At 38.0% G+C, this 20,337-nt stretch overlaps 1 protein-coding gene across 1 annotated transcript; it reads left to right on the top strand.

Moving 5' to 3' along the window:
• Positions 1-3,748: 3,748 nt before the first annotated feature.
• Positions 3,749-19,928, top strand: LOC120583309 (guanylate-binding protein 7-like). The gene is made up of 11 exons (XM_039838751.1): positions 3,749-3,920; positions 6,787-6,981; positions 9,830-9,957; positions 11,760-11,869; positions 12,071-12,267; positions 13,656-13,901; positions 14,822-15,102; positions 16,066-16,278; positions 17,333-17,435; positions 17,768-17,961; positions 18,834-19,928. Exons 2-11 carry the CDS (start codon positions 6,792-6,794, stop codon positions 19,023-19,025), a joined length of 1,854 nt encoding a protein of 617 aa, XP_039694685.1. The 5' UTR covers positions 3,749-3,920; positions 6,787-6,791; the 3' UTR covers positions 19,026-19,928.
• The last annotated feature ends 409 nt before the right edge of the window (positions 19,929-20,337 follow it).

Genomic DNA, 20,337 nt, shown 5'->3' with positions numbered 1-20,337 from the left:
AAAGTCCTGGAAGTTCTAGCCATAGCAATCAGGCAAGAAAAAGTAAAATTGTCTCTATTTGTTTGCAGATGACATGATATTATCATTAGAAAAATCCTAAAGATTCCACCAAAAATAATCTGTTAGATTGAATTCATAAATTCAGTAGATTTGCAGGATACAAAATTAATATGCGAAAATCAGTAGCATTTCTATACACTCGCAACAAAACATCTGATAAAAAAGAAAATGATCCCATTTACAATAACATCAAGAGCAATGAAACACTTGAGTAAATTTAATCAGGGAAGTGAAATATCTCTATCTGAAAACTACAACACATTGATGAAAAAATTCAAAGGAAGCACAAATAAATGTAAAGGTATCTTGTATTCATGGACTGGAATAATTAATGTTGTTAAAATGTCCTTTCTACCCAAAGCCAACTACAGATTCAGTGTTGACTCTATCAAAATTCTAATGGCATTTTTTATAGAACTATAAAAAACAATCCTAAAATTTATGTGGAACCACGTTAGCCCCGAGTAGCCAAAGTACTCCTGAGGAAGAAGAACAAAGCAGGAGACATACACTTCCTGATTTCAAGCTATCTTATCAAGTTATAATGATCAAAACAGTATGGTACTGTCATAAAAACACGGAAGTAAACCGATGAAACAGAATTGACAGCCCAGAAATAAACCCGAACTTATACAGTCAAGTAGTATTTACAAGGGAACCAAGAACACTTCAAGGAGAAAAGATCTGTCTTCAGTAAATGGTGCCGGGAAATTGGATATCCACATCCTCATTGACAACAATAACAAAAATGATAAAAACAAAAGAGGAGAGAGCAAAAGAGACAGAGCTAGATAAGAGCAAAACAGAGAGAGAAAAATAGACATTTCTTGGATATAGGTAACTAAAAAAGGACTACATTTATTTGGTCGTAGATCATGTATTCACTTGAACCCCCAAATCAAACTTTATGGTTCAGGGACTATGGGGCCTCTACTATTTTCTCTGTTTAGATTCAAGTCCTGGATCTGCCAAGTTTAGTTTCAGAACTTTACTAAAATCTGTCCCTGATATTGTTGCATATACTTTTAATATTAAAACATGCCATACAGCTCCAAAAAGTGTGATTCTATTTTACAAGATAAACTTATGGCAGTCTAGCTGAGGCAGGATAGTTAGCCTAGGGAAGACCAACCACCTCCCCTCTCCCCGCCATATTCCCACCCCCACCTCCTCCACACACCTCCTCCCCTCACCCCAGAATGCGACTCTGGAATTTTTCCTCAGTCCCTTACTCAGTTCTCTCCTTGCGGCTCTAGAATTTCCCCCTTGTCTCTTTCTCAGCCCTCTCCTTATTTTGATTTCAAGGTGAGACCCCAGCAAGAGAAACAAGCCAAGACCAGGAGACAAGAAAGATGGCTTTGGGCCACCTCCTCCCATCCAGGTAGCATGAGAAACAAGCCAAGACCTGGAGGCAGGATGGATGCCTTGAGACACCCCCATCCCCAAGAAAACAAAAGCCCATAATTCAGACAACTTGAAGCAGACTCTCTGAGCTGCCTGCACTTTTCTCTTAAGTGTGTGCTTTCACTTTGATAAAACTAGAGCTTTTCTGATTGCTGTTTGTTGTACCCTTGAATTCTTTCTCTTGTCATAAGACCAGAACCTGGTCACTGGAGCTCCAGGGTTGGGCTCCCTCTTTGGATTCCCACCGTTTGATCTCTCTGGCTTCATAGCTAAGGATTATATCTATCTAGCTGCTCTTACAGCTAGGTGTGACCATATAATTAAGTTTGCATATGAAGTATGTGCTAAAGCGCTTGCCATTTGTGAACCTGGGCCATAGAACTTTGAGACTATACATTACTGCACTTGTCCTTCCATTCTCTTGCCAGTTAGTATCTGAATCACAAATGTGGCAAAGTGAAGCTTTTTAACAGATAAGTGCAATGCTTTAAAGGATACAGAACACCAGGATTGAAGAGATCTGAATCACTTGTGAAGCCAAGCTTTGCCTGAGGCCTAGAGTGGAGGGACATGCTTTCCTCCTTTAGTACACCTCCTAAATGATCCCAATCTCCAGAATTCCCACTTTATTCTTTACCCGCTCCTGCCATTAATGGGACTCAAGCATAGCTCTCAGCATGCTTCAGCACCTTCAAGACTCCACCTGCCTGGAGTAAAGTCTATGACCCAGGTCCCAATTGAACTTTGAAACTCATCCTCCATCAGCGTGGGTTTATTTATATATAAAATTGAGCAACACCATTTTTTCCCAGTGACATTTGGGGATACAATTTACTGGTATTTGGAATCCAAATGTGGAAATCATTGCTACCAGATAATTAAAGATAAACAAAGCAAAGTTCTCTTGGTGAATATATATCTGGTAGAAAAAAAAAATATGAAATACATAGAGAAGTGATGATTGTTAAATAATGGTGTAAATAAAGTGCTTGTTTAACTACAAAAACAATTTATTAGATTTGGAATATTTCTAGATGTCTTCACTATAGATATGCCATTACAGCTGGATTTTGTAGGATGACTCATATAAACACAGTTCAAAAAATTGATCATCCAATTTTACTATAATTCTATGCAGTATCCATTTTAACATTTAAAATATAAACTCATGTTAAAGACAACTTTCTGATGAAAATGTGATTGGTAGAATCATACCACTTAACGAAGGAGAAGCAGTGAATTTTATTCACTGGTATTTTCATTCTCTGTAAGTCTTCTATTTTTCTAAGTTATATGTTAGAAATCTATTTTTGATAGTACTGTAAAATTGAGTTTCTAACATCTGTTTTTTGTTTTTATCACTGTATTACAAAAAGCCCTTTCATAGAGATATATTGGCTAAAATGCATTCGACACTTTTGATTAATTGACAGTTTTGGTTCTGTAGTGCAATACAATAGAATGAAAAATTTTTAAGTGAATTAAAATTTCCCTGTTATACAACTCAAACATTATGCCAGAAGTCTGGCTCACGCTGAAATTCAGACATGATAGGAGTAGCTTAACAGAAGGAAACAAACTGATGAGACAAAATGTTTGTAGTATTTGACAACTTTTAAAAAATATTGGTTGTGTTTTTGCTCATTTTTTATTTCATATTTTTTCTGTTATTCAATTTTAAGGAGAACTTCAAATTACATTTAGTATTCTCTGTCTCCCCCAGTAAATCTGGAAACCCTAGTAAAAGAAAGAAAGAAAAAAAAACTGTAAGCATATGCAACAAAATAACTATGTATGTCTAAGTTATAAAACCAGGCATTTTACACATATACACACACACACTGGTATTTATACTGATAATGAAAAACTCACTGTCGAAAGCAAAATACTTTTTTTAAAAGGAAGGAAAAGAACTGAACAAGTAAAAAAACCCCTTTTTTTTAATAAAAATAAGCAAACTCCTTCCCTCCCAAAAGTACCCCTGAGAGACAGGCTGCTGACCTCTGTCAGGCTGCTGTTACTGACTCAGATTCAGCCTGTGGCTCTGCGTTCATTGTGGGGTCAGGAGAATTGGGGAGAAGGAAACAACCCTTACCAAACTGGGTGTGGAGGAACCAGGATTGTCCACCTCGTTTCGCCCCCACCCTCGGGCCTCTCTTTTTCAAGGGGAGAGGAGAGACGGGAGGGGGGAGGGGGAGAGGGAAGAGGAGGGGAGGGGAGAGGAGGGGGCGGTGGAACAAGATAAAAACCCTTAACAGTTAAACCACGAGAAGGGCGTGACTTTTTGGTTTAGATTCTTTTCAATTGACCTCACTAACATCTTGGCTGTAATATCCGGCTATATTTTTAGCTTCTATAAAAGCAGCCTGTACCGGGAGAAGCCAGACACAGGAGTAGAGCGAGGGACAAGTGAGGACAGCTTAGAATTTGTCCCTTGCCTGCCGCACCCGCACCACGTAAGTTCGCCCCTAAACTTGGTCTTGCATGCACGCATCCGTTAACTAACAACAACAACAAATGCGCAGCTGCAGGCTCCGCACTGGCGGCGGGAAGGCGGACAGTGCAGGGCCCGATGGTGGTACCCCGAGGGAGGCTTTGCTCTGGGCAAACCCCAGAAATTCCTTTTGCATGTGAGGCGGGTACCAGGCGGGGGACAGCGCGCTGGCACTGCGTGCCCCCCATTCGGTGCTCCTTCTCAGGCACCCGCCCTGGGCCGCACCGAGAGCTTTGTCTGGGAGAAGTTGGAGCGCATCCTACCTCATCTGCGGAAAGGGGCTGAAATTCTTTCTGGGAACAATTCCTGACCCCCTCGCAGAGTCAATAGTTGGGTTCCTTTCCTCCACCTGGCCTCAGGCATTTTCATACTGTGCTCCCCGACTCTCCTTCCCAGGCATCGGGAATACAAAAAGAAAAGATTGTCCTCATTTACAATTTATATCCTAAAAGAATGACACCGGATTATTTTCTTAACTTTTAATATTCCAAAGATACTACAAAATTGTGTTATTTACAATAATTCAGTCTTTCACTAATCAACTGTTAAAAATAAATATAAAGTCTAATCGTGTTAATTATGTAAGGTTTTAATGTGTGGTCCATACAAGAACTGTATCAGAATAACCTGTGGTAATTGCTGAAAAGACAGGGTTTGGGGTATTTTTAACCATCACTCCAGTAAATTTTGGAAAAGTGTTGATCATCTAACTCCATCTAATAGACTATTTCATTCTACTTGTTTATTTGGAGTTAATAGCTTCTGAGTTTGGGTACCTAAATATATTTGCGTTAAAACAGACACACACATTATAAACTTATTTATTCTTAACCAAAGTTTTTAAGCATTAAATCTAAGAAATAAACCTACAATTTCTCCTTTATAACACAGCAGTAAAAAGCTTATGTTTTGCTCCCCAGCTCTGCTCCCAGTTGCCTGTAGAAGAGCAATGGTGCAGAGGAAATAAACAAATTCATGTTTTTCCGACACATGCCTTATTATTTCTTGGCATTTTGCAGCTCACTGAACATATTGACACATTTCAGCACATTGACCAACTTGCTTTTTGTTGAAATGGTACATAAATCCTGGAAAGTTTTTTTAATTATTGAGAGCCTGTGTGTTCCCAGCATGTATAGTAATGAATCAGGCAGGAATTGTTGTTTTACTTATTACATTGATAAGAAAATGGAAGATCACAGAGGGAAGTTCCTTTTTCAAGATCTCACAACCAATAAGTGATTTGAACCTTGAGGTTTGAACCCTGTCAGCTAGCTGCTCAAGAATCTGTGCTCTGACTCCCAGGACTGCTCTGGGTTCCTTCCAGGAAACTCATCCCCCTCCCCCATCCAGTGTCCTGCCTCTCAGCTGTTACTGCCTTTCCTGTCCTGCCTCCTCATCCTCATGGGCTGTGTCCTCCCACTTGCTTGCTGCCACTGGGGAGAGGAGTCACTGTTTCAGTGCAAAGCCAGTCCTACACCTTCATTTAACAATTACCCTCCCCGCCTTCTTAGACACTCAGTTTTTAATCGATACTCACATAGGATTCAGTATGTACCAAAATGATTTTAAGAGCATTAAAATTTTATCAGATATTTAATTTTCCTACTGAACCAGATGACCCGTAGAGTGTTACTTTTAGTGTTTCCATTTTACAGAAAACAAAACAAGCATAGAGAAATTAATCTTTCCAGTGGTCACACAGCTAGGAAAGTATAGGAACACTTGAATATTGCTTAGCATTGTCTTTAAAAAAAAATAAAGGGACAGTCATAGCTCTTTGACTGTTCTCTGTCTCTCGATCTCATGAAACACCCAGTCACTGTGATGAAAACATTAAAGTAGAGCCTAGCCCAGCTGTTGGACTCTGGCAGATCTGGGCAGACCCAGACACACCCTGACTATAGCCTCTCTTCTCTATCAGCCTATAAATAAGAAATTTCTTCTTATTCCTGTTAAATACATTTATTTATTCCGGCAGCCATAACTTTATCTAGATCCTATAAGATCTGTCCTGTTGTGTTTTGAGAGCGAGCTGTATTCTTTTTCTCTTCTTCTTCCTCTTAGTCTTTCCTCCTTCAGCCTGCTCCTATTCCTACAATTCTCTAAACCTTCCTCATCAAGGTCGCAGATCACATTTACTTCTCTTTCTCAGAGAGGCCTTCCCTGACCACCCTCTATATAAATACAGTCCCTGCCCTCCCTATCATTGTTCCTGCTTATTTTTTTCTGAGCCTTTTCCATTATCTAATGCACATATGTGAATTTTTCTAATTTCTCTCTTTATTACCTGTCTCCTCCCTCTAGAGTAGAGCTCTGTGAAACAGAAATTGTATCTATTTTGCTCACCACTTGATATTGAACATCTAGAACAGTGCCCATCACATAGTAAGTACTCAGTAAATACTCGTGCAATAGTGAGAGATGAAATCATTCCAGAATTCCTGATATCTTCTCTGGTCACTCATCTCCTGCATGTCCCACTCTGCCTCTACTTCCCCCTGCCCCGCTCCCTCTCCCCTCGCCAAATATGTTAGTGTTTTCTAGGCTCCGTTGTCAGTGCTTAGTTTTTCTCATTCTATTCATTTTATACATCACATGGACAAGGTTGTTTTAGGGTTCATATATTGATCAATATGATAATGTGCATAAGGAATCCATACAGGCCTTGACGCTCTAAGCTAAATATTTAATTTTTAGAAACATAAAATGTAAGAAATTGATTTGTAAGTTCTACACACGGAAAGCAGACATGCATGTGATTTGTGTAACCATTAACTATGACTTTGGGGTCTTGTATGCTACTGAGTTGTTCTTCTGGGTTACAGATAACATGGCATCTGGATCCACCATGATGGAACCCATATGTCTGATAGAAAACCAGAAAAATCAACTAAGAGTAAATCCAAACGCACTGAAGATTCTTCAGGAGAACTCTCAGCCTGTGGTGGTGGTGGCTATTGTAGGGCTGTATCGAACAGGAAAATCCTACCTAATGAATCGCCTGGCAGGACAGAACCATGGTGAGTATTGCTCTAGAACAGTGGCCATATGCTAGGAAGCAGTGATAACACTGTCAGTTCACACCTCTTCCGGGGTCATCTTAAGGGAGAGCCTAACCCCTTCCACTAAAGAAAATTTATCATCACCAAATTAATAACTTCAACCCCATCTGTCCATAAAACCTCACTCTTTTGACCAGTAATAAGGGGTTTGCAACCCTATTGAAAAATCCACCCCATTTCATCCATTTTCATCTGTTCAGGAGCTCAGCTCCAGAAATGATGCTCTTTTTTATCTTATATCACATTTGCCCTAAGAAATTACAGGGTCATTTCAAGTAGCTCACAAATATTGTTCAACATGTCCTGTTTTTAAAAAGAGATGGTAAGAAAAACAGACAGTAGAATCCCTGCATATTCCACATCTCAGTGGGGCTACCATCCTTTTTTTTTTTTGATTCATTTAATATCAAAACTTTGATAAATTATGCCCATTTTCCCTTCCTCCCCAACCCTTCTCTCTCGCTCTGAACTGTCTGTGAACTATAACACATACAAAAGAGTGCTTGAACCATCTAGTTTGTCAGATGTATTTGTAATTTATTTATTTTCACTACTTTACAGTATGCTATAGTCAGAGGATACAACAATTTATCCAGTTGTTGACAATGAAAACTGGTATTATTTCTAGTTTTTATCCTTTATAAATGATGTCGTCATGAATATCCTCGTGTTTATATCATGGCGGACATATGCATACACTTTCCTTGTGTGATATACCAGAAATGGAATTGCCTTGCTAGATAATATCAGACAGCTTTTCAAACTTTATGAGCACTTTATATGCTTAATAGCAATAATTGAGAATTCTCCACATCCTCATAAAAATTTGGTAAAAGACTTTTTAACTTTTGATCTGTTTGACTATAGAGTTACAAGTTATTTGCCAAGTTACAAATAACAAATAAGTCTGAGCACCTTTTCACAAATTTAGTTGCTATTTGCATTTCTTATGTCAGGGAGGGTTTTTTTTGTTTCCTATTAAATTGACTCTCTTGGTTCCTATTGATTTTTAGGACAATCTGTCTATGTCCTGTTCAGCATTTCTGTCTATGAAGACTACACGCTTTTTTTTTTTTTAATGTCTTCCTGTGCGGCTTAGCAGCTCAGCACCATTAGGGGATAGACCTCAGTCATTGAACTCTAAGGATCCCCCTAGCAATCTCTCTCATAGTCCTTCTCTCAATGTGTCTCTTTCATCTGTCACTCTCCTTTCCCTCTCTCTCCTTCCTTCCTTTCTCCCTTTCTCCATTTTACTTCCCAATCTCCTCTTGGCTTCTAATAAAACATTTTGTCTTGGTCTTTCTTATAGAGAGTTTCTTGACCACCAATCATAAAGGACACCTTTTTTTGGCCTAGCCTAATTAATAGGCCATTTTTTGAAGGGTTAAAGAGGTTAAGAAAGATATATTAGTCAAGGGGTTTCAACAGCATCATTTTTAATCTACTCAGAGAACATGTGGTAATATTTAGGTGATTTCTATTGCTGAGGAAGTCTTTACAATCAAAATATTTCAAAGCACCACCCTACTCATAGGAATGCAAAGAAAGGAATTTGTACCCTGTCATGATCCAAGATCATGACCAAGTCACTAGTCTCTCCTTGTTGATGACTTTCTCCATGTTTTTGATACTTTTCATAACCAAGTATAATGACCTTCAGTTATACCTATCTTTTCTCACTGGGAGAACTGGACGTTCAGATTACGCTACATAAATCAGCAAGCAAGCAAATAGTATCATGATGCAGAAGAGTACAGACCATCTCAGGCTTACACCTTGTCTGTGGAGAACACACTGGATGTGGAAATGGAATAACTTGAGCCATGCTGAACCAACCCTCTGCTACGGATTTCAACACGTCCATTTCTAGTCTCCATTAAAAGAAGCATTGGCATATAGCAGATGGTCAGAATCTTGCTCTGTGAAACAAGATATGTCACTCTGAGGTTCTTGAGCATACACCTCACATCCTCTCCCTCTGTGTGTTAATTTAAGTTTTTGGAAACAAGCAAGTCTCACATGTCTTTTCTGCTTTCCCCACCTGAGGCAATTAACAAAGAATTCACCATTTGCTTGAAGAGGGGAAAAGAAATGAGGAAAATATGGAGAGACAGGAGTAAAAACACCAACAAAAGCTGATATACCAGTTCAGGCCCATGCAATACACATGTGACCCACTGAAGGGATAACTAAAAAGTGTTTAATGGAGGGACCATTTGCAAGGATATACACAGGGCAAAGGAAACCAATGAGAGATGGGCAAACCCCCAGATTGTGGCAATAGCAATGGCCAGGTAGCCATTATAACTTAAGTAGCCTGAAGAGGCAAGCAAAAAGTGGATACCATAATGTGGCAAAGACCAGAGCTATGGGATGGAGCTACATGAAAAGAGCTGTGACTCAACTTAGAGGAACAGAGGCACTGAGACACTATGGCTCACCAGGTAGAAGCTACTGGAACACATGCCTGAATTCTAGTCGCTAGTGCTTCCCACAGGTTGAACTCCATCAGAAGCTGGAGGACAGGGGAGTCAGATAAAAATACAAAAGTTAATAGAGTTTATCTTAATTCTATAACATGACACAGCTTTGGCCATTGATAGTATGAGGTGAATAGGGGACACAAAGTGTTTCTTGAGAAAGTCCTTAATATATATAAAGGTCAGACTGGCTGTTCTTTCTGAAATGGAAGCAACCTTCCTCCCAGCCAGGCACTCACGTTTCTGACAAGTTTAAGCAGTATAACTTGTGGGAAGCCTGCACTATCTGTTGTTACTGTATACTGTTCTCTCCTCTTCCTTTACAGGTTTCCCTCTGGGCTCCACAGTGCAGTCTCAAACCAAGGGCATCTGGATGTGGTGTGTGCCTCACCCCTCCAAGCCAAACCATACTCTGGTCCTCCTGGACACTGAGGGCCTGGGCGATGTGGAAAAGGTAAGGCAGAGAGTCTTCTTTGTTCTTGATACTTTACTTACATTTTAATCTGCAACCTCAATTCAACTTTTAGGATACATTTCTGTAAACTACAAATCCAATTAGTAATAATGAGGTTACATTTTGTTTCTTTGAATTTACTTTCTTGGTAAACTCAATGCTTTGGTTATTAGGGATAGATTTTATTTTTAACACTGAGGGTAAAAGATACAAGTTAACAAGTATTTATTGGGCAGCTAAATTGTAGGGCTTTTTGTTAAGTACTACATACATTCCACTGAATGAGGTAAAGACCCAGAACCTAGTTAAGAAAATAAGAAATATGCAGTGTTATCAGTACAGGATACCATGGGTACAAAAAGTGAGAACGTAACTCAGTCTTTCAGGTTGAGGAAAACATCCTAGAGAAGCCATAACCATGGGATCAGTAAGCTTAAGGTGTGTGAGGTTGATGGGTTTGGAAGTAGGACCCATGAAAATAGGGTTTCAGTTAAAGAATCTCCAGAAAAAATTTAGCTGCTCCAAGAACCATCATTAAGGTTTTAGTCCATCTCTGTGTTTTGAAGATGAATTCCTCACTGACTTCTATAAAACATGAGTTAGACCCACCAACAGCATTATAAATGGGATAATTTCAGTTATTTTGTCTTTATAATGTTAGTTGCAACCTTGTCTCCTTATTTATGTTAGCCTGAGTCTAAAATGAAAGTAGCAGCAGTGGGTCTTTCGCTTTCATTACTGCAAATTTAGATAATCTGAAATTTAAATTTTTAGGTTGAATGTACCCAATAATCACCTCAATGAAAACCCAAGATGGTCTAATAAATTTTAATTCGCATAACCTTTTTCTTTTTGTCTAATTGCATTTGTCAAGGAACCAAATGTAAACTGATAGCAGAACTACCTGCTGCCCTTACAATTTGCAGTGTATTGGGTAGTATTTCTACTTGTAACGAATTCTATTACAAAGTCACTTATGACTTTCTCGGAATCTCATTTTCAGCCTTATCATCTACTACCACACGCAAAACCACTACTTCAGTCCAATAAAATAACCTAGTAGTAATACCTTTATATGACTGCCACTTTCTGATAATTCTGATTGGCTTCTGTTAGTCCTCCCACCTACATGGACTTTGTATCTCCACAATTCTACATTCTGTCAGTTCTTTAAAGCCCAGCTAATGGGATTGTATCTCATTCAGACATAATTACTTCTTGCTCTGAATTCACAAAGTACATTTTTGTTTTTTTTGCATTTCCCTTTTGTCTTTTACACTATAACATTTTGATTCCACTCCTGGCAGCATTTATCATCTTGGATGCATTTACATGTTGCCATGTATACCTGCCCCTCCAGAAACTCATCTCTTGAGAATAAAGATTATCATATAGAATTTTATATCCACACAAGCAAATGCAGTCTGGCATTTTGTAGGTGCACAATGAGTAGTTGGTGAATTTAACTGAATAATATTTGTGTCACCAGTAAGCCCACAAAGAGAAAAATTTGCAGAAGGATCATTGCCCACTTATTATTACATACTTCTGTGTTCTAGGCACTGTATGAAATATTTGACAGGTATTTACAGTGTCATTCACTTCTGTTAATAGCTAAACAAACTCAGGTCCTTAGAAGGGTCAATGTCAGTAGTAAAAATGAGCTTTGAATTGAGCATTGTCTTCACAATCTGTGTTATTTGTCTTACTATTCAATTACAGTACAGCTGACATAGTGAATGAACAACTGAATGAGTGAGAACAGTAGATGCCTAAGTCCTCTGCTATAACGTACTTTCTAGGGTGACTCTAACAATGACTCATGGATCTTTGCCCTGGCCGTGCTTCTGAGCAGCATGTTTGTCTACAACAACGTGGGCATCATCAACCACCAGGCCCTGGAGCAGCTGCAGTATCCTTCCAGGAAATGAAGCACCATGTGTCCTTGTGTCTATGGGAATGTAATTGAGACTGTTTCTTCTTTTCCATGACTGTTCTCATTTTTTAAGAGAAGGGGACACAGGACTAATGGGAATGTTTATAAATCTTGTTTCTAAGTAAGATCTGAAAATTTTGCAGCAAAGCACTTCCCTTTCCTTAGCTATGTTTCCAGCTACGTGACTGAACTAACAAAACTAATCAGGACAAAATCCTCTCCCAGCTCTGGTGAAGTACCTGACTCAGCCAACTTTGTGAGTTTCTTCCCAGACTTTGTTTGGGCTGCACGAGATTTCATGATGGAGTTAGTGTGGAAAGGACACCCCATCACTGAAGATGAATACCTGGAGAATGCCTTGAAGTTGATTCCAGGTATCAGAGCATGGCCTGGCTGGTGGAAGGTTCAGCAGAAAGTGGAATCAACTCAGCCCTGTCACTCAGCACTTGACATCAACCTTTATTTGGATTAGATTGAGGCCCACGTTAGTGGTGATATGTGTATGACAGATGGATATAGATTTTGTTGTTATTCTTTCTGGAATAACTCCCGTGACCAGAGTTGAAGCTCACTGAGGAAATTTAGAATCCAATATTCGACCAAATGATTTTAGAAAATTTTCAGGATTACAGCTAATGCTAAAACTTCCTAAGGGTTAAATGCTTGTGTTACTTGTTAATTTCAGAGCTCCTCTACTTCTGTTTAGAGAAAAATGCCCATGAGTGTGGAAGACAGTAAACATAGAATCATAAAGATATCAAATGACTTCATTTTTGAAATATATTTCATGTAGTCTGTTATACTAATCTACATAGTTACATCCTTCACATAAAAGATATTTATACACTAAAAATTCCTCCAAAGAATCATTGACATAGCCTTCCAGTAAGACTGTTAAATCCTTCTTTTCCTGTTTCTCAGAACATAACCTACACAATATGTTGTCATGTCAGTGTAATAAGTTTATTACACAGAGTACATTTAGCAAAGATAATGGATGGTACCTAGAAGCATATCCTTTTTTGCTTATTTAATCATTTATTTATCCATTCAAGAATCACTTATTGAATAGCTAACATATGCCCAGAACCTCTCTGTGGAAATTGTCACATCTAATATAATCTGATATATAGAACAGGTGAGGTCTCCAAGTTGCATTATGTTAATCTTACTTTTTCATGATATCTACTAAAAAAAAAAAAAATCTCTGAACATATTTATATTGTGTATATTTTTTACTCTGATCTTTAGAAGTTTTTCTTTACTATTGCAAGTATTATCTGTGCTCCACATAGTATTTTCCCCAGCAATATCATAATTATCCTTATTTCTAAGAGGAAATATTTTACTCTTACTTCAGAGCCCACATTTTATTTTCGACATTAGGACTGTAACATCAAGAGTATTTCTGACAATTTTTTTGATTAATCTGCCATTCAGAAAATATCTAATAAATAGTCAAGCCACTGGACACCATGAAAGGGCTAAGGAAAACAATCATACATTTCTTCACTTGGGTTAGATGCCCCTCCTTTTTCCCCAGAAGTACTTCCTTCACTCTTAGCTATGGCAAAAAATAATAATAATAATAATAATAATCCTATGCTTTGAGTAGGTTGGCATTAGGTCAATTTGCATAATTAAATAAAAGATTTACAGGCAGCCCAATTACTGTAATACAAAGATCTCTGGAAATGAAAGTCTTCAATCTCCTTGCCTGACTACTATCTCATCAGTGATTGCTTTTTTTTCTTTTCTTTAGGGGAGAATCACCAAACCCAGAAATCTAACTTGTCCAGAGAGTCTATCAGGAAGTTTTTTCCAAAACGGAAGTGCTTTGTTTTTGACTGGCCTACAAATGACAAAAAATTATTACTCCATATTGAGGAAGCATCAGAAAACCAACTGGAACAGAATTTCCAGGTGCAATCCAAAAATTTCTGTTCCTATATCTTCACACATGCAAAAACCAAGACCCTACGAGAGGGACTCATTGTCACTGGAAATAGTGAGTCTCCTTTGTTACAGTCTGTCTCTCTGTGGTTCAATGTGTATGATGAAGCTGTGATTGCTCTCTGGATTTGTCCGTAAATGTCTTCCTTAGGTGATGTGGAAAAGCGGATATTTATGCCACACACAGATATGCATGTTTCTTCATTAAACTTTTCCTATATGAGGAATTACTGAACCTGCTACATCTCATGAAACTAGTACACTTATGACATAAACACAAACTGCTGTTAAGAATACACATCTGCATGTGGATGAAACGTTCAATAGGATAAGTGTTTCTTGGTGAGGATTCACGAGGTACTTTGTAAATTTTCACCAGATAGAAAATAAATAGCGCCTGAAAGCTCACTTAGGGTGTGAGAAACAAATTTATGTATAATCATATGTACAAGGCTGGATTCATGAACGTGCATTGTGGGCAGACACAAAGTACCCTGTGCTGAAATGGGCCCATGCTTGGTTTAATATTTATATCACTGTCCTGAAATTCTTGATATTTTTACAAGGGCCCCCACATTTTCATTTGGAAGTAATGCCCACAAGTTATCTACTTTAATTACCTGTAAAATACACTCTTTTTAATTTTATTTCAATGGGAAAAGTGTTCTCAGAAATCTTTGAATATATTGATTGAGATTATTAATTTAATATTATGATGAGATGAATTCATGAACCATAAAAGAGAGACTGGATAGGAGATACAGTGATGTTACTCTAAGAAAGTCAGTTTGTAGGGGAGCAAGGAGGAGGAAACAAGCCAAGGCCAAGGAGGAAGATTTGGAGGAAAAGAAAAAGAGAAAAAACAAAACTTCATTTCAATAAAATTGTTGTGGTTTTTAGAATGCTGATCTCAAAATCTCTAAAACAGTGAATGGGAAATTCCTGTCTATTCCCTAAATATCGTATGTCTTTCAGGGCTGGCCACTCTGGCAGAGACCTATGTAAATTCTATCAACAGTGGAGCAATTCCTTGTTTGGAAAATGCAGTGATAAATCTGGCTGAGCGTGAGAATTCAGTGGCCGTGCAGAAGGCAGCCAACTACTACAGTGAGCAGATGGCCCAGCGAGTAAAGTTCCCCACAGACACACTCCAGGAACTACTGGACCTGCATGCAGCATGTGATAAGGAAGCCATTGCAGTGTTCATGGAGAACTCTTTCAAAGATGACAAGTTGGAGTTCCAGAAGAAGCTTGTGGTAATATGTCTTAGCATATACTCTGTCTCTTTCTTGTCTTTTTAAGACCTCATAGTTCTCTTTGACCTCATAGTTCATGTGTTTCTCATTGTAGAAGGAGTTTAGATTCTTGTGAGTGACAGGACTCTATTGGCTATAATTGTTCCTTTTTCTGAAAGATCAGTTCTTTATTTTCTGTCATGAGAAAATGAATAACCATGTGCTTAACATCTTGAAACAAATACACATTTATTAGCTCAGAGTTCTTCAGGTCACATCCTAGCATAAGATGTATGGGTGCTATGCTCAGTATACCACAGTTGAAGACATGGATCAAATGTGCTAATATTAACATCTGGCGGCTCCATGGAATTTCCCCTCCATCTTTAAGCCAGCAATGGTACATTATATTTTTATGTTGTTTCTAGTCTCTCTGACTATCTTCTGTGCCACCAACTGGAGAAAACTGCTTTTAAAGGACTCATATAGTTAGATCATGTCCACCTGGTACTCTCCATTTCTTAAAGTCAGCTTGTACCATATATATAATCTAATCACAGTATTACTATTGGTCATATTCACAGGCCCAGGCACTCTGTAGGGTGTGGACATCAAGGGAGAGAACTCTTAGAGGAAATCATAATTCTGCCTACTATCGGACCTTCACTAAAATTTGTCTTTGAGTCTGGTTGTGACCATCCTATAGGATACAAAATTTCTCAGTTTGTATAGAAGAAAACCAAATGAATTGAAATTTATAAGTACAGGAAAAATATTTTTATCCATAGAAAACCAAGTTTGCAGAAGAAAGTCTACTTCTAGTCATATTGAATTTTCCACTGTTCATTGTCAATAGATGGATCACTGTTAACCCTACTACTGGTAAAAGAACCACAGATAATAATGGATTGCATATGTGAAAGTTGCTGGACTTTCCTTTCTAAATCCTTCTTTCCTTTGAATTTCTCCATATTTCTCTGGCAGGAAACAATAGAGGGCAAAAAAGGAGAATTCTTGCTTCAGAATGAAGAGGCATCTGCCAAGTATTGCCAGGCTCAGCTTAAGCAGCTTTCAGAGACCCTGATGGAAAGCATTTCCAGAGGAATTTTCTCTGTGCCTGGAGGACACAATCTCTACTTAGAAGCAAGGAACACAGTTGAACGGTCCTATCAGCTGGTGCCCAGGAAAGGGGTTAAGGTGAGAAACAAACAGAGGGACAAAGAACAGCAGATTGGGGTCAGAGGGTTCTTTTGAAAATCTAAAACCAGAGCACTGTTTGTGCAGAGAAAGCAGAGCATGACAATATCTCTCCATTTTTCAACTTTTATATCCACAATTAGTTAGATAATCTTAAATAAACCAGAAATATATCTTCCCAAATATAAAATTTGTTATCAGGAATCTAGATGAAAGAGAATATTCCTTTCATTAAGCAAACAATGTAACAGTTTTTGTGCTAGGTACAGGAGATACATGTTTAAAGAAACAACATTGTTTTCAAGAAGCTTAAGATCTTACCTGAGAAGGACATATAGTCAGTTGGTTATAGAAGGATAATGGTTATCACACAGGTAAACACAGATGGTTTTGGTGATTATGATGATGGCTGACATACCTTGAGTGCTCACTTCCCAAATCTAGTGTATTCTTAGGTGCTGTGTTTGGATTCTCCATTTAATTTTCACATAACATGAATTAGGTACTGCGGTCCTCCCCATTATACAGTTGAGAAATGTGATACACTGAGAAATTAATAAGTTACACCTAAGAACACACAGCCAGCAAGTGGTAGAGCTGGTAGGACAGCTTCATGTACCTGGCAGCCATTTAAATCTAAGAAGAAAGTTAAGGAAATCTTCCTGGCTGAGGAGGAAGGAACTAAAAGTTGATGTATCAATAAATGATATCTGAATAAAGAAAGGATAAAGAAGCATCCAGTCAGAAGAAAAAGAATATGCGGATATTGCAAACATTGCAGGATTGGTGTTTGTAGAACTGCACATAAATCTGGTTATCTGTAAACACAAGGTGGGTGATAGGCACCATCATTAGGAGAAGAGACCTAGAAAAGAGGTTACTGTCGAAGATTTTCATATCTAATTAAGGAGGTTGGATTTTTGATTGTGGCCATGGAAAGAAAAGAACTGTCGTGGGATCCTTAGAAGGATGAAGAATTTACAGTGTCCAATTTGTAGGTCCATTGAGCAATAATTTTCCTAGCAAGAGTCTGTACTCTTTCTTGTTTCCTCAGGCGAACGAGGTCCTCCAGAGCTTCCTGCAGTCACAGGCTGCAATAGAGAAATCCATCCTGCAGTCAGACAAAGCTCTCACTACTGCAGAGAAGGCCACACTAGGTAAGGAACAGGACTCAGCCCATGTCAGGGTGATTTAATTCCCGCAGTGCCCTGTGACAGGGGTAAGAGCAAAACCTTCCTGAACCAAGCAGCTTCTTCTCCTTTTGTGGAACAACCTAGCTAAATCTGAAAATAACGAGAGGGTTTGGTTGCTCATTCAGCCATTCAGTGCCATTCCATCACATTCTGAAACATGTTTTGCTGGTGTGGCTAGTAGGAATATTCAGAGTTTCCTCCCTGACATTTTAAAGTCATTTCAGTCTTTTAGCTTAGAAGGTCACAGCTTGGCTTAACTGTCACTTTCTTCCCTCTGTAAAACATGTGGAGAACAGCTGAGCGTGCCAAGAATGTGGCAACTGAGAAGGAACTGGCACTGCTAATACAGAAAGTACAGGAACAGGAGGAAAAATTGAAGGCTCAACAGAAAAGCTACAATGAAAACATGGCCCAGCTGAAGATAAAGTTGGAGAGAACGGAGAAAACCCTACTGGAAGAGACAGAAAGAATGCTAGAGCACAAGCTGAAGGTAAAAGTCTGGGTGTGGCTGGGCATTGCATTAATGACAGTACCTTGTTTCCTCAGGAAGGGAAGCACAAAAATTTTAACTAAAGTCATGTATCCAGAGAGAAATCCAAAGTCCTGTGATTCAGTGAAATGTCAAAAATTCTGGATCATTCAAAAGCCCTAAATCTATAAGACTCCGTACCTTCTGTAGTATTAGAGTTTGGTGGGTACAAATAACATGCCCCAGGCTCCTGAACTGCAGTTTGTGGTGATTATAGGGTCTCACCGTGACCCCAAAGGAATAGGACTTCAGTCCTATTGTTTTTTGGCTGTTTGATACAACCATCAAAGAGACTGGATATAGATCAATCAGGTCTGAAAGTTTCAGATGTGTCTGATGTGAAGTATGGGATGCTGAAATTCTAACATTTGCTGCAGTCGTTTCCAGATCTGACCGATTTATTCTATACACCCAGAGTACCCTGCATTCTTTGTCCCAACCTGGATTTGATTAGCCAGTGTTCTAAAGAGTCAGCAGTTCCTGTTATTTGTTACACATTTGTGATCATCCTCCCCAGCAGAACTGAGAAATAATTAGAATTAAACCTCTATCCTCCCCAAAGTGCATTCCTAGGTCTGGAACACATTCCTGGGATAGCTGTCAGGCCACAGCTCCTCCCCATCCCCCATATGATGGTGCTAAGCAATCATAGGAAGTTACAAACCATGGATTCTCCCACTACCCAAGTCAAAATGTTTAGAAATATTAGATAAACTCATCCAAGTGCATGTAAGTTGGTAGAGAAATAAAACATGTGCTTAGCTGTTGCATTTGTTAAATACAAAGTGCTGATAATTGGGGATTTTCAAAAGAGAACTCTTTCCTTTTTACAGATCCAGAAAGAACTATTTAATGAAGGGTTTAAAGAGAAATATGAGGAGATAAATAAAGAGATAAAACAACTCAAAGAAGATAATGAAAGGTCGAAAATTTATTCACCAGAGAATATTTCAAAACTCCTTTCTTTGGCAGAAACTTTGTTAACTGGAGTATGCTGGGGTGTTAAACTAATCACTGAGATGTGAGATGTATCTACAATTCTGCCTCTATAAAGCATGTTTAAAGGGAATCTTATGTTTTAATAGCCTATCACTGTGGCTTATTTTTGAAGTATGTGTATCATGGTGGGTTCATCTAAGAAAAGTTTAAAAAATAAAAAGTGATTAAAAGAATATCAGGGTGTGATATCCAAAGTTTAAAAAAAAAAACCTTAATTTTGATTTAAAATTAAATCAAAATTTAATTTAAAACCCTAAATTTAAAGAAATGGAAACAATTTAGAAGATAATAATTTATTCATAAAAATATCTTAAGCAAAGTAAAATGGCAAATGAGAAAATAAAGAAAACATTGGCAATCTATATTAGAGTTATGGAAATTATTTCTTTAAGCTATGATGAGTCCTATTAAATCAGTGAGGAAAGAACAACAATCATATTTTTTAAATGGGCCTAAATATAAGAAGAACATAAACATGTTTAACTTCACCGATTATAAAAGATGTGCAAAGTAAAACCAAGAAGTACCTGTGTCACCTCGCAGATGTTCCAAAAGAACAGTATTGATAGAACACTATGTTGGCAAGAGTTTGGAGAAATTGGCAGTCTCTCCTATTTGCTAGTGAGAATGCAATTTTAGGCAAATCCATGTCAAAAATTCTAAATGCAAATACTAATCTAGCAAGTCTACATTCAGGAATAAATCTTATAGATTTATTTACCCAAGCTGAAAATGACACATGTAGTGGTATATTTGTTGCAAGATTGTTGTAAGTCCAAAAGACTGGGACCAACTTTAAATTCCCTCTGTCAGATACTGATACAGACATCCCAAGATATACTTACAAAGGAATACTCTACAGTCACTAAAATGAAAGGAGAAGCTCTATTTGTATTAACGTGAAGAAACCTACAAGATTTATCATAAGTGAAAAAAAGATGCAGAACATGTATAGAGCTGTACCACCAAATTTAAAAATAATGAATATGTGCGTATATGATCATCTATCTGGAAAAATATAAAATAAACTAGTATCCATGGACACAACAGGAATGAATGCTCATAGTTGAGATGAGACATGAGGATAACTAACCTTATATTGTATATTCTTCTGTGCCTTTTACATCTTGTATGGGTTATTAGTTATTCAAGCATGAATAAATAACAATTATCAAGATTAAAATTGAATAATAACACATGAAAGGGCAAGTTTCCATGACAAGATCAAAGTATTTAATACTACTAGAAATAACACAAGTCAGTTCAACAGAAAGAGTCTACTTACTACAGCAGAAAATGGAAATTACAAGATGTGCATCTTAATTTTTTTGTCTGTTG

Source organism: Pteropus medius, unplaced genomic scaffold, assembly GCF_902729225.1.
Source record: "Pteropus medius unplaced genomic scaffold, Ma_sr-lr_union100, whole genome shotgun sequence".
Lineage (NCBI taxonomy): Eukaryota > Metazoa > Chordata > Mammalia > Chiroptera > Pteropodidae > Pteropus > Pteropus medius.
Note: the sequence above shows the minus strand (reverse complement) of the source record. Positions and strands in the feature narration are given on the sequence as shown.

Bases quoted from the DNA above. Each gene is read 5' to 3' on its own strand.
- LOC120583309 (XM_039838751.1), top strand. From the start codon at position 6,792: ATGGCATCTGGATCCACCATGATGGAACCCATATGTCTGATAGAAAAC. The intron at 13,902-14,821 runs GTGAGTCTCCTT...TATGTCTTTCAG, and splicing joins ACTCATTGTCACTGGAAATA to GGCTGGCCACTCTGGCAGAG. The intron at 17,436-17,767 runs GTAAGGAACAGG...TGTGGAGAACAG, and splicing joins TGCAGAGAAGGCCACACTAG to CTGAGCGTGCCAAGAATGTG.